The sequence below is a fragment of the Lithobates pipiens genome, unplaced genomic scaffold, assembly GCF_037356315.1.
Source record: "Lithobates pipiens isolate NorthernLeopardFrog02 unplaced genomic scaffold, aLitPip1_a1.2 Scaffold_8, whole genome shotgun sequence".
Classification (NCBI taxonomy): Eukaryota; Metazoa; Chordata; class Amphibia; order Anura; family Ranidae; genus Lithobates; species Lithobates pipiens.
The window spans coordinates 628,237,107-628,250,195 of NW_027507903.1; the positions used below are offsets into that span (position 1 = coordinate 628,237,107).

Sequence of the window (13,089 nt, forward strand, 5' to 3'; positions counted from 1 at the left end):
GGCGGGTGCGGCGGGTGCGGCGAATGGCTGAACTCGAATCGCACAGAGATCGGATGTGATTTGCACTGCAGTGCGGTGCGAATCACATCCGTTCTCATAAACCGCTGCAATGTGAACCCAGCCTTAGTGACACTGGCGACGGGGGGTGATCACGGGGTTAAACCTTTATTGGGGGTGTTAGGGGGGTACCTTAGAACTAAAGGGGGCTAACCCTAACTGCCCTAACAGTTATTAGTCACAAATGACACCCGCCGGGTGATCAGGGGGTTAAACCTTTATTAGGTAATAAATGGCGGGTGCCCTGAAACTATAAAAAAATAACTAACCAACCAGCGTCACCTGTAACAGTTATATGGTGATCACTGGGGAAAGGGTTAACTAGGGGGCAATCAGGGGGCTTTATGCGGTAGTATATGGGGGTCCCTGGCGCTATAAAAAGCTGCGGCGAACCTAAATACCTACCTGCCTAACTAGCGTCACCTGTGACACTAATACAGCGATCAGAAAAATGATCGCTTATTAGGCTGGGTTCACACTGGAGCGATGCGGAAACGCCGCGAATCCTCGGCGGGTTCCCGCATCGCATGCCTCCCGGCGGCAGTTCACACTGCCCTATGCGAACTGCTGGGAGTGTCAGTGAAATGTTACTGACACCCCCAGATCAGTTCGCATATCGCAGTGCGATCTGCAAACTCGGATCGCATGGTGTGAACACCCATGCGATCCGATTCTGCTGCGGGCCAAAAAAAGGGTCCCGTGCGAATTTGCGGCGGGTGCGGCGGGTGTGGCGGGTGCGGCGAATGGCTGAACTCGAATTGCACAGAGATCGGATGTGATTTGCACTGCAGTGCGGTGCGAATCACATTCGTTCTCATAAACCGCTGCAATGTGAACCCAGCCTTAGTGACACTGGCGACGGGGGGTGATCACGGGGTTAAACCTTTATTGGGGGGGTTAGGGGGGTACATTAGAACTAAAGGGGGCTAACTCTAACTGCCCTAACAGTTATTACAGTCACAAATGACACCAATGCAAAAAAAAAAAAAAAATGACATTGGTGTCACTGTGACTGGGGGGCAGGGGTAATTGGGGGGGTGATCGGGGGGTAAAGGGGGGGTGTGAGTGTGCCTGGCATGTTCTACTGTGTGTGTAGAGTGTTGGTGCAACTCACCGATCCGCTCTCCTCCGTGTCGGAACGAAAAATACCGACACGGAGGAGAGAATACATCACTTCCTCTCCTGTGTTTACATTACAGGAGAGGAAGTGATGTCACGGGGGATTTCTATTCGTCGGGAGCGATCGCGAGGGGGTGGCCATGAATGAATGGCCACCCCCTCGTCCCGGATCGCTCCCGGACGAAAACCGACCGCCGCAGGCACCAGGCGGGGGCCCGATCGGGCCCCCGACCCGCGGGAGGCAAGGGACGTACATGTAAGCCCTTATGCCTGCCCGTGCCATTCTGCCGACGTACATCGGCGTGCGGCGGTCGGCAACTGGTTAAAGTGCCCCTGTCCCCATGTGCTTGCATGCAGAAGAGAACGCATACGTAAGCCCCGCCCACATATGAAAACGGTGTTCAAACCACACATGTGAGGTATCGCCGTGAATGTTAGAGCGAGAGCAATAATTCTAGCCCTAGACCTCCTCTGTAACTCAAAACATGTAACCAGTAAAAAAAATTTAAAGCATCGCCTATGGGGATTTTTAAGTAGAGAGGTTTGGCGCCATTCCACGGGCATGTGCAATTTTGAAGAGTGACATGTTTGATATCTATTTACTCAGCATAACTTCATCTTTCACATTATGCAAAAATTGGGCTAACTTTACAGTTTTTTTTTTTTTTTTTTTTTTAAGCACAAAACAGTTTTTTCCCCCAAAAAAACGCATTCGAAAAATTGCTGCGCAAATACTAAGTGAGATAAAAAATTTCAACGACCACCATTGTATTCTCCAGGGTCTTTGCTAAAAAAAAAATATATAATGTTTTGGGGTTCTGTGTAATTTTCTAGCAAATAAATGATGATATTTACATGTAGGAGAGAAATGTCAGAATTGTCCTGGGTGCTCCAGAACGCCTGATGGCGCTCCCTGCATTTTGGGCCTCTGTATGTGGCCACGCTGTGTAAAAGTCTCACACATGTGGTATCGCCGTACTCGGGAGTAATAGCAGAATGTGTTTTGGGGTGTAATTTGTGGTATGCATATGCTGTGTGTGAGAAATAAACTGATAATATGACAATTTTGTGGAAAAAAAAAAGGAAAAAATATCTTGATTTTGCAAAGAATTGTGGGAAAAAATGACAACTTCAAAAAACTCATCATGCCTCTTACTAAATACCTTGGAATGTCTTCTTTCCAAAAAGGGGTAATTTGGGGGATATTTGTACTTTTCTGGCATGTTAGGGTCTCAAGAATTGAAATAGGCCGTCAGTACTTCAGGTGTGATCAATTTTTTAGATATTGGCACCATAGCTTGTGGACTCTATAACTTTCACAAAGACCAAATAATATCCACTAATTTGTACTTATTTTTACCAAAGATATGTAGTAGTATAAATTTTGGCCAAAATTTATGAAGAAAAAATTACTAATCTGCTAAATTTTATAACAGAAACGAAGAAAAATTATTTTTTTTTACAGAATTTTCAGTCTTTTTTCTTTTATAGCACAAAAAATAAAAAACTGAGAGGTGATTAAATACCACCAAAAGAAAGCTCTATTTGTGTGAAAAAAAGGACAAAAATTTCATCTGGGTAGAGTGTTGCATGACTGAGTAATTGTCATTCAAAATGTGAGAGCACCAAAAGCTGAAAATTGGTCTGGTTATTAAGGGTGTTTAAGTGCCCAGTGGTCAAGTGGTTAAGGAGAGATAACACAGCTGCGAGTAGGAGAGGAGGAGAGAGCATATTTCAGAGTGGAAGGATTAAGAAGAAGACTGGGTAAGAGATGAAAGACCTGAAAGTTTGCTTTGGATTTTCTAATCATGCATTTGTTGAGTGCAGGGAGGAAGATTTATACTGTGAAACAGCAAGTCTACACTGTGTCTGTTTTCACTTATCTACAAACATGGTTTTTATCATGACTGTGACATTGAGGTCCCTTTTTTGGGACCATTGAAAATTATACAGTGATCAGAGCTATAAATACTGTGATTACTGTGTAAATATCACTGGCAGGGAAGGGCTTAACATTAGGGAGCCATAAAGGGGTTAACTGTGATCCCCTAACTGTGGGGAGATAGGCTTACTGGGATATGACAGCGATCACTGTTCCCGACCACTGGGAACAGTAGATCCCTGTCATGTCTCTTGTCAGAACGATGAAATGCCTTGTTTACATTTCCCAGTTCTGCCTGTGTGCAAACGTGGGATGCCGGGGGACATCAAGTCCTCCCGACCTGCGGGCACGCTCCTGCGGCATGCAGTGGAAGCAAGCTCAATAAAAACAATAAAAAGAAACAATAAAAACAAAATATTCCTTTAAGTATTGTGCCTGGGGGGTGTCTATATTATGCCTTTAAAGTGACACAGTTTTCCCGTGTTTAGAATAGTAACACAGAAAAATTACATTTCTAAAGGAAAATAGTCACTTAAAACTGATTACGGCTGTAATGAATTGTCGGGTATGGACAAGGGTCTGGTATGGATTTTGGGGGGACCCCTACGCCATTTTTAAAATCAAATTTGCACAGGGTTCACCTTAATTTCCATACCAGACCTGAAAGGCCTGGTATGGATTTTGGGGGGACCCCCACAATTTTTTTTTTGGTTCATGGTTCCCCTTAATATTCATACCAGACCCAAAGGCCCTCGTAATGGACTGGGGGGGGAACCCATGCCATTTTTTTCAATTAATTGTATCTATATTGCTAAGACCCAACAATTCATTGTAGCCACAATAAGTTTTAACTTACTTTTTTCCTTTAGAAATATAATTTTGCTGTGGTACTGTTCTAAACACGGGAAAAATGTACCGCTTTACAGGCATACTATAGACACTCCCCAGGCCCAATATTTAAAGGAATATTTCATTTTTATTGTTTCACTTTAAGCATTATTAAAATCACTGCTGCCGAAAAATGTTTTTAAAACTTCTTTTTGCATTGATGCATGTCCGCTGAGACAGGACCTGGGTCCCTAACCACTTTTTATAACAATAACCTGCATATAAGCCTTTAAAATTAGCATTTTTGATTTTTCATGTTCGTGTCCCATAAACTTTAACAGTGTTTGTGTGTTTGTCCAAATTTTTTGCCTGTTCGCATGTTCTGGTGTGAACCGAACCAGGGGGTGTTCAGCTCATCCATGTAAGCATCCTCTATAAACCTGAGAGATGGTTGTGGGTGAAAATTCCCGTAGAGCAGTTTTTGAAATACTCAAATCAGCCTGTCTGGCACCAATAACCATCCCACGTTCAAAGTCATTCCCCTTTCTTCCCCATTCTTCCCCATTCTGATTATCGGTTTGAACTTCAGCAAGTCATAGTCACCACGTCTAGATGTCTAAATGCATAGAGTTGCTGCTATGTGATTGGATAATTAGCAATTTGATTTATCCAGCAATTCAATATATGTACAGTATATGATACAGTATATGGAAATCCAGCATAAAGAAGACTGAGAATATATATTTTTTATGTAGTTATCTATCACACTTGCATTTAAATTGAAAAACTTAGGATTTTACTTTCTCAATAGCTTTTTTAAAGTCCTTGTTCCTGAACGTATATATGATCGGATTAAGCAATGGAGTCATTACAGTGTAAAAGAGAGAGAGGACCTTGCTTAGAATATCTAGTTGACCTTTGGTTGGAAACATATACACAGCAATTAGCGTCCCATAAAAAATGCAAACTACGGTCAAGTGAGAGCTGCATGTGGTGAAGGCCTTCTTTCTTCCTGTAATTGATTTAATTTTGAGGATGGTTATAACGATGCAGATATAAGATATAACAATTATCATAAAAGGTGCTACGACACAAATGATACCTACTAGATAGGTCTGAATATGAATCCATGAAATATCAGAGCAGGAAAGCTCAAGTATTTGTAGATAGTCACAGAAGAAGTGATGAATGGTGTTTGGTCCACAGTAGAATAGACTGCACAAAGATATAGAATTAACCAATGTCATTTTGAAACCCAGTAACCAAATGATAATCACTAATTTAATGCAAATTGATTGGTTTATTATAGCGTTATAATGTAGGGGCTTACAAATAGCCAAATACCGGTCATAGGACATCACAGTCAGTAGAAAACACTCTGAGGCCTCAGCATGGGCAAAGAAGGAAAACTGGATGATACATCCAGCAAGAGACATGGCACATCCATCATGTAAGGTAATATCAAGAAGGTTGGGAAGAATATCTGTAGACAGAATGATATCAAGCAATGATAGTTGGGTGATGAAGAGGTACATGGGAGACTGAAGTGTTGTACTCAGATGAAATAAAACCACAATAAAAAGATTTCCAGAAATAGTAACACAATATATGAAAAACAGCACCAAGAAAAATAGAATTTTGATGTATTTTAGATTTGGAAAACCTGTTAGTATAATATAGGTTACATTATTGTGATAGATCACCTGGTAAGAGAACAAGAAAATACATAATAATTTAGGCTGAAATAAGAAGAAATAAGAAGAACGTCCATCACGTTAAACTTCCCACAATTCATTGTTGTTGGTCCCCAAGCCATATTGTCCAGAAGCAATTGTTCCATACACTGGATTGATGATTTCCAGCCTGAAACAGCTTAGAATAAATGACTATAAAATTAAAGTGTTTGTTAACCCCCCCCCCAAAAATAAATAAAAAAAAACAGTTCCTGTTCCCTTAAAGCATGCTATACAGCACAGTGCTTGTGCTGTATCTTTTGGCCCCCTGTAACACCTGAAATACCTGGCTGGTCCTGCCTGGCTATACCCTCCCCCTGTAAACTGACCACAATAATAAGGGTTTCCGAGCCCTAACACCTTGATCCATTTACGTGCCTTTGTCATCTGCAGCCCTGCTCTCCTGTGTCTGTGTCTCCTTTGTCCCCCCCCTCCCCTCCTTGCCTGTCTGCTCATAGCAGTGCTTGCCCCCACCCCCGCACCTGCTGCTCTCATAACTTATACTAAACCTTGTAATCCCCTCTGTACCATAATTATAAGTAGGGATAAGCCAAATGCCCCCTGGTTCCGTTCACAGAAGAATATGCAAACAGGCAAAAAATTTGTGCAAACACAATTAGAGACTATGGGAAACAAACACGAAAAATCAAAAGTACACATTTTAAAGGCTTATATGCAAGGTATTACCCTAAAAAGTGTTTTGGGACCTGGGTCCTGCCCCAGGGGACATGTATCAATGCAAAAAAAAGTTTTAAAAATGGCCATTTTTTCAGGAGCAGGGATTTTAATAATGCTTAAAGTGAAACAATAAAAATGAAATATTCCTTTAAATAATATGCCTGGGGGTCCTCTTATGCCGCATACACACGATCGGAAATTCGGCCAGCAAAAGACCGATGAGAGCTTTTCGTCAAAAAATGCGACCGTATGTATGCTTCATCGTAATTTTGCTGGCCGGAATTTTGCTGAGCGAAAAGATTGAGAGCAGGTTCTCAATTTTTCAGACGGAAAAAGTTTTGATCGGAAATCCCAATCGTCTGTAGCAATTCCGACGCGCAAAATTCCTACGCATGCTCGGAAACAATTTCACGCATGCTCGGAAGAATTGAACTTCATTTTCTTGGCTCATCGTAGTGTTGTTCTACGTCGCCGCATTCTTGACAGTCGAAAGTTCAGCGAACTTTTGTGTGACCGTGTGTATGTAAGCCAAGATTGTGCGGAATTCCGTCGGAAAAAGCTATGAATTCTGATGGTATGTACGCTCCATTAGTCTGCCTGTAAAATAGCACATCTTTCCCATGTTCATAACAGTGTCACAGCAAAATGACATTTCTAAAGGAAAAAAATGTCATTTAAAATTGCTTGCGACTGTAATGTATTTTCGGATCCCAGCAATATAGATAAAAATCAATGAAAAAAATGGGTCCCCCCCCAGTCCATAACAGGCCCTTCAGGTCTGGTATGAATAAATAGGGGAACCTCGCACCAAAATGTAGAATAAATGGCGTTGGGGGTCCACCCAAAATCCATACCAGACCCTTATCCGAGCATGCACCCTGGCAGGCCACAGGAAAAGGGGGGGCGGCCGAATGCCCGACCCTTGAACCATACCAGGCCACATGCCCTCAACATGGGGACAAGGGCCTCATCCCCACAACCCTTACCTGGTGGTTGTGGGCGGGGGGCTTATCAGAATCTCCCAAATCCCACCCCCCTATGTTAATGGGTATCGGGTACATTGTACCCCTACTCATTCACCAAAAAAAGTGTTTAAAAAAGTAAAAATGACAGGAGACAAAAATGTGTCCCCTAATGTAAATCCATCTTCAATCACAGCGCCGACGGACCGAAAAAAATAAAAGAATAAATAAAAATAAATAATGGAAAAACTTGATGGGGGGCGTCTCGCCGACTGCAGCCTTTTCCCGCTGACAGCTCTTATATAGCCAAGGGTGGGGCCACCCGGTGACGTAACTGGGTGACCCCATCCCTTCTGATGTCATGTGATGTTTTTACGTCACTGGGTTGCCCCACCCTTGGCTATATAAGAGCTGTCAGTTGGAAAAGGCTGCAGTCGGCCGGATGCCTCCCATCGAGGCAAAGTTTTTCCATTTTCTTTTTTTTTTCTGGTCCATCGGTGCTGTGATTGAAGATGGATTTACATTGTGGGACGATTTTTTTTTAAATAAAGGAATTGTCCAAAACCGTCTCCTGTCATTTTTACTTTTTTGGCACTTTTTTGGTGAATGAGTAAGGGCTACAATGTACCCCATACCCATTCACATGGGGGGCAGGATATAGGGGCCCCCTTGTTTAACCACTTAACAACCGCCCATTGCCGATTAACGGCTTCAGGGCGGTTGTTTAACTCTGAGAGGCCGTTAATTAACGGCCTCCCAGAATTCTGCTCTCGCGCGCCCCCCGGGGCGCGCACACGAGAGCATCCGTGACCGCTGGGTCCAGTGGACCCGGCGCATCACGAATCACGGTAAACGGCCGCTCATCGCGGCCGTTTACCACGTGATCGCTCCGTCAAATGACGGAGTGATCACTTGTAAACAAGCCAGCGTCATGTTATGTCGCCGGTTCCTCCCTCCCCCTCTCTGTACCGATCGGTACAGCGGAGGGGGAAGAGATCGGTGTCAGCAGCGATGTGGGCTGCATCTGCAGTGCCCACATCGCTGCTCACCGAAAATTAACCCCTCGATTCCCTGCATTACTCTGCAATACCCTGCCATTACTCTGCATTACTCTGCAATACCCTGCCATTACTCTGCAATACCCTGCCATTACTCTGCAATGCCCTGCAACACTCTGCAATGCCCTGCAACACTCTGCAATGCCCTGCAACACTCCGCAACGTCCTGCAACACTCCGCAACGCTCTGCAACACTCTGCAACACTCTGCAACACTCTGCAACACCCTGCAACACTCTGCAACACCTTGCAACACTCCGCAACACCTTGCAACACCTTGCAACACTCTGCAACACTCCACAATACCCTGCAATACCCTGCAACACTCCGCAACACCCGCCAATACCCTGCAACACTCTGCAATGCTCTGCAACACCCGCCAATACCCTGCAACACTCTGCAATGCTCTGCAACACCCGCCAATACCCTGCAATGCTCTGCAACGCCATACTCTGAGATACCCAGCCATACTCTGAGATACCCAGCCATACTCTGAGATACCCAGCCATAGTCGGTGATACCCTGCAATACCCAGCCATAGACATCCCCCCCCCTCCCGCCGCCCTCCGCCCTCCGCCCTCCGGTGCTTCTACCGAATCGCTAATACCATCAAAGCCAGAATCTTTTTTTTTTTTCAGGCTTCCCAGCTTAGAGGTGAGATGCGGGGTCTTATTGACCCCACATCTCACTGTAAAGAGGACCTGTCATGCCATATTCCTATTACAAGGGATGTTTACATTCCTTGTAATAGGAATAAAAGTGATCAAAAAAATTATTTTTGTGGAAAAAAATGTCAAACTAAAATAAATAAAGTAAAATGAACAATAAAAAAAATGTTTTTTTTTAAAGCGCCCCTGTCCCCATGTGCTCGCATGCAGAAGCGAACGCATACGTAAGTCCCGCCCACATATGAAAACGGTGTTCAAACCACACATGTGAGGTATCGCTGCGAACTTTAGAGCGAGAGCAATAATTCTAGCCCTAGACCTCCTCTGTAACTAAAAACATATAACCAGTAAAAAACATTTAAATTGTCCCCTATGGGGATTTTTAAGTAGCGACGTTTGGCGCCATTCCACGAGCGTGTGCAATTTTGAAGAGTGACATATTAGGTATCTATTTACTCAGCGTAACTTCATCTTTCACATTATGCAAAAATTGGGCTAACTTTACTGTGTTTTTTTTTTTTTTAAGCACAAAACTGTTTTTTTTTCAAAAAAAAAGCATTCGAAAAATTACTGCGCAAATACCGTGCGAGATAAAAAGTTGCAAAGACCACCATTGTATTCTCCAGGGTGTTTGCTAAAAAAACATATATAATGTTTTGGAGTTCTATGTAATTTTCTAGCAAATAAATGATGATTTTTACATGTAGGAGAGAAATTGTCCTGGGTGCTCCAGAACACCTGATGGCGCTCCATGCATGTTGGGCCTCTGTATGTGGCCACACTGTGTAAAAGTCTCACACATGTGGTATCGCCATACTCGGGAGTAATAGCAGAATGTGTTTTGGGGTGTAATTTGTGGTATGCATATGCTGTGTGTGAGAAATAACCTGATAATATGACAATTTTGTGAAAAAAAAAAAAGTAAAAAGAATCTTGATTTTGCAAAGAATTGTGGGAAAAAATGCCAACTTCAAAAAACTCATCATGCCTCTTACTAAATACCTTGGAATGTCTTCTTTCCAAAAAGGGGTCATTTGGGGGGTATTTGTACTTTTCTGGCATGTTAGGGTCTCAAGAATTGAAATAGGCCGTCAGTACTTCAGGTGTGATCAATTTTCAGATATTGGCACCATAGCTTGTGGACTCTATAACTTTCACAAAGACCAAATAATATCCACCAATTTGTACTTATTTTTACCAAAGATATGTAGTAGTATAAATTTTGGCCAAAATTTATGAAGAAAAAATTACTAATCTGCTAAATTTTCTAACAGAAACAAAGAAAAATTCATTTTTTTACTGAATTTTCGGTATTTTTTCTTTTATAGCACAAAAAATAAAAAACCCAGCGGTGATTAAATACCACCAAAAGAAAGCTCTATTTGTGTGAAAAAAAGGACAAAAATTTCATATAGGTCCAGTGTTGCATGACTGAGTAATTGTCATTCAAAATGCGAGAGCACCGAAAGCTGAAAATTGGTCTGGTTATTAAGGGTGTTTAAGTGCCCAGTGGTCAAGTGGTTAAGGGGGCTTTCAGAATCTGATAAGCCCCTGCCCACAGGCCCCTACAACCACCGGGCAAGGGTTGTGGGTATGATGCCCTTGTCCCATCAACATGGGGACAAGGTGATTTGGGGGGACCCCAAAGCACACAACCCATGTTGAGGGCATATGGCATGGTACGGTTCAGGAGGGGGCACTCTCTCGTCCCTCCCTTTTCCTGCGGCCTGCCAGGTTGCTTGCTATGATAAGCATTCCTTGATCAGTATGGCTTTTTCAGAACAAAGGGTACCTATTTCCCCCTCTAATTGAACTATATTGAATGGTGGTTATGTGGTATGCTATGGTTTTCTACTGTCCATCAGATTGTTATAGATAACAGTGTACCCATAGCAAACCACTTGCTATAGGGGCACTCATACCTGCTTGCTCCCAAGTTGGATTTGTGTGTCCATAAGACACTCAAAGTATGGCTCAGCCATGCCCCTACTCCCTCCTCACTGGCTGTGGTTGATAGCAGCCAGAGCTAATGGCTCCCACTGCTGTGTCTGAGTCAATGAGGCTTTAGAACCCTTTTAAACTACAAGTACTCCAGAATGAGAAGAACAAGTGGTTCATAGATGAAACAAGACTTTGGAAAATGGTGAGCTTTTATGTCTGCTAGTCATTCTTCTCCCATGGACCATGTGATCATTCAAAAGCAGTTCTGGCTGCCTAAGTAAATGAACATTGAATAGCACCAGGGTTCACCACAGTTGCTTACAAATATACAGCTTCTTGTTTTACCTGTTATCAAAGGAGTTACCAAAAACCGAATATTCCTTTCAGAGATTACAGAATGATGTACCCAATTATATCAGATACCCAAGTCAGGATCTTATGATTATGCACTTGTTCAAGCAGACATGTTTTGTGGATGGCCAGTGCCAGGATCTGAACCCTGTGATCTCTGCTGTATCCAGCAGTGGCTCTTCTTGCTCAGCCACCTGAGATTCTGAACAGCACCCCCTATGATAACTTAGGACAATCTGGCCTTTTCTCTTGTTTATCGTGAACTTTGAACTCCTCGCTCCACTTATAAAACTCCTGTTTTAAGCCATGTCTCTACACTTCCAGTTTGCCAGATTATTATGCTCTTTCCAGGCAATATATTGCTTCCTTGCACAACTGCAGCTGCCCTTATCACCACTACCACTCATTACTGACATTTGGCTTGTTCAATTACGCTTCTGCTTAATCCCAACCTACAGCCATTCTATATGAACCTTTTGCTTGTTCCTTGACTATTATTATTATTCAGGATTTATACAGTGCCAACAGTTTGCACAGCGCTTTACAACATGAGGGCAGACAGTACACTTACAATACAATACAATACAGGAGGGATCAGAGGGCCCTGCTCGTTAGAGCTTACAATCTAGAAGGGAGGGTCAAGTTGAAACAAAAAAGGTAATAACTGTGGGGGATGAGCTGATGGAGAAAATGAATATACAATTGTTAGGTGTGGGTAGGATAGGCTTCTCTGAATAGAAGGTTTTTCAGGGATCGCCTAAAAGCTAATAAAGTAGGAGAGAGTCGGACAGATTGGGGTAGGGCATTCCATAGGATTGGAGAGGCTTTGGAAAAGTCCTGGAGGCGAGCATGGGAGGAGGTGATGAGGGAGCCAGAGAGCAGGAGGTCTTGAGAGGAACGAAGAGAACGAGTGGGTTGGTATTTAGAGACTAAGCTAGTGATGTAGCTGGGGCAGAGTTGTGGATGCCTTTGTACATAGTTGATAGTATTTTGAATTTAATTATTTGCCTGAGTGGAAGCCAGTGGAGGGATTGACAGAGAGGAGTAGCAGAGTCAGAGCGATTGGTAAGGTGGATGAGTCTGGCAGCAGCATTCATGATGTATTGAAGAGGTGATAGACTATGTAGAGGTAAGCCAATGAGAAGGGAGTTGCAGTAGTCGAGGCGAGAGATGACCAATGAGTGAATTAAGAGCTTTGTTGTGTCATTGGTTAGAACGGGGCGTATTTTGGAGATGTTTCGGAGGTTGAGGTGGCAGGATTTGGACAGTGATTGGATGTGTTGCTTGAAGGAGAGTTCAGAGTCCAGGACTATACCTAGACCCTTGGCATGTGGGGATGGGCTTATGGTTGTGCCATCAATTTGGACAGTGAGATCAGGGGAAGGGGCATATGGGGGAGGAAAAATTACAAGTTCGGTTTTGGATAGATTGAGTTTGAGGAAGTGGTGTGACATCCAGACTGATATATCTGATAGTAAATTTGTGATACGTGAGGAGACAAAGGGAGTGAGCTGAGGGGTAGAGAAATAGATTTGGATGTCGTCAGCCTAAATGTGGTATTGGAAGCCATGGGAGGCTATCAGTTGACCCAGGGAGGAAGTGTAGATTGAAAATAGGAGCGGTCCAAGAACAGAACCTTGGGGGACCCCAACAGAGAAAGGAAGATCAGAGGAGGAAGTAGAGTTGTAAGAAACAGTAAAGGTGCGGTTGGATAAGTAGGAAGAGAACCAGCTAAGAGTACAGTCATGGAGACAAAAGGTGTGAAGTTTTTTGAGGAGGAGGGGGTGGTCAACCGTGTCAAAGGCAGCAGAGA

At 43.3% G+C, this 13,089-nt stretch overlaps 1 protein-coding gene across 1 annotated transcript; it reads right to left on the reverse strand.

Moving 5' to 3' along the window:
* Positions 1-4,140: 4,140 nt before the first annotated feature.
* Positions 4,141-5,587, reverse strand: LOC143964015 (olfactory receptor 11L1-like). Its single transcript, XM_077473734.1, has one exon. The coding sequence runs from the start codon at positions 5,419-5,421 to the stop codon at positions 4,675-4,677; it is 747 nt and encodes a 248-aa protein (XP_077329860.1). The 5' UTR covers positions 5,422-5,587; the 3' UTR covers positions 4,141-4,674.
* Between the last annotated feature and the right edge of the window lie 7,502 nt (positions 5,588-13,089).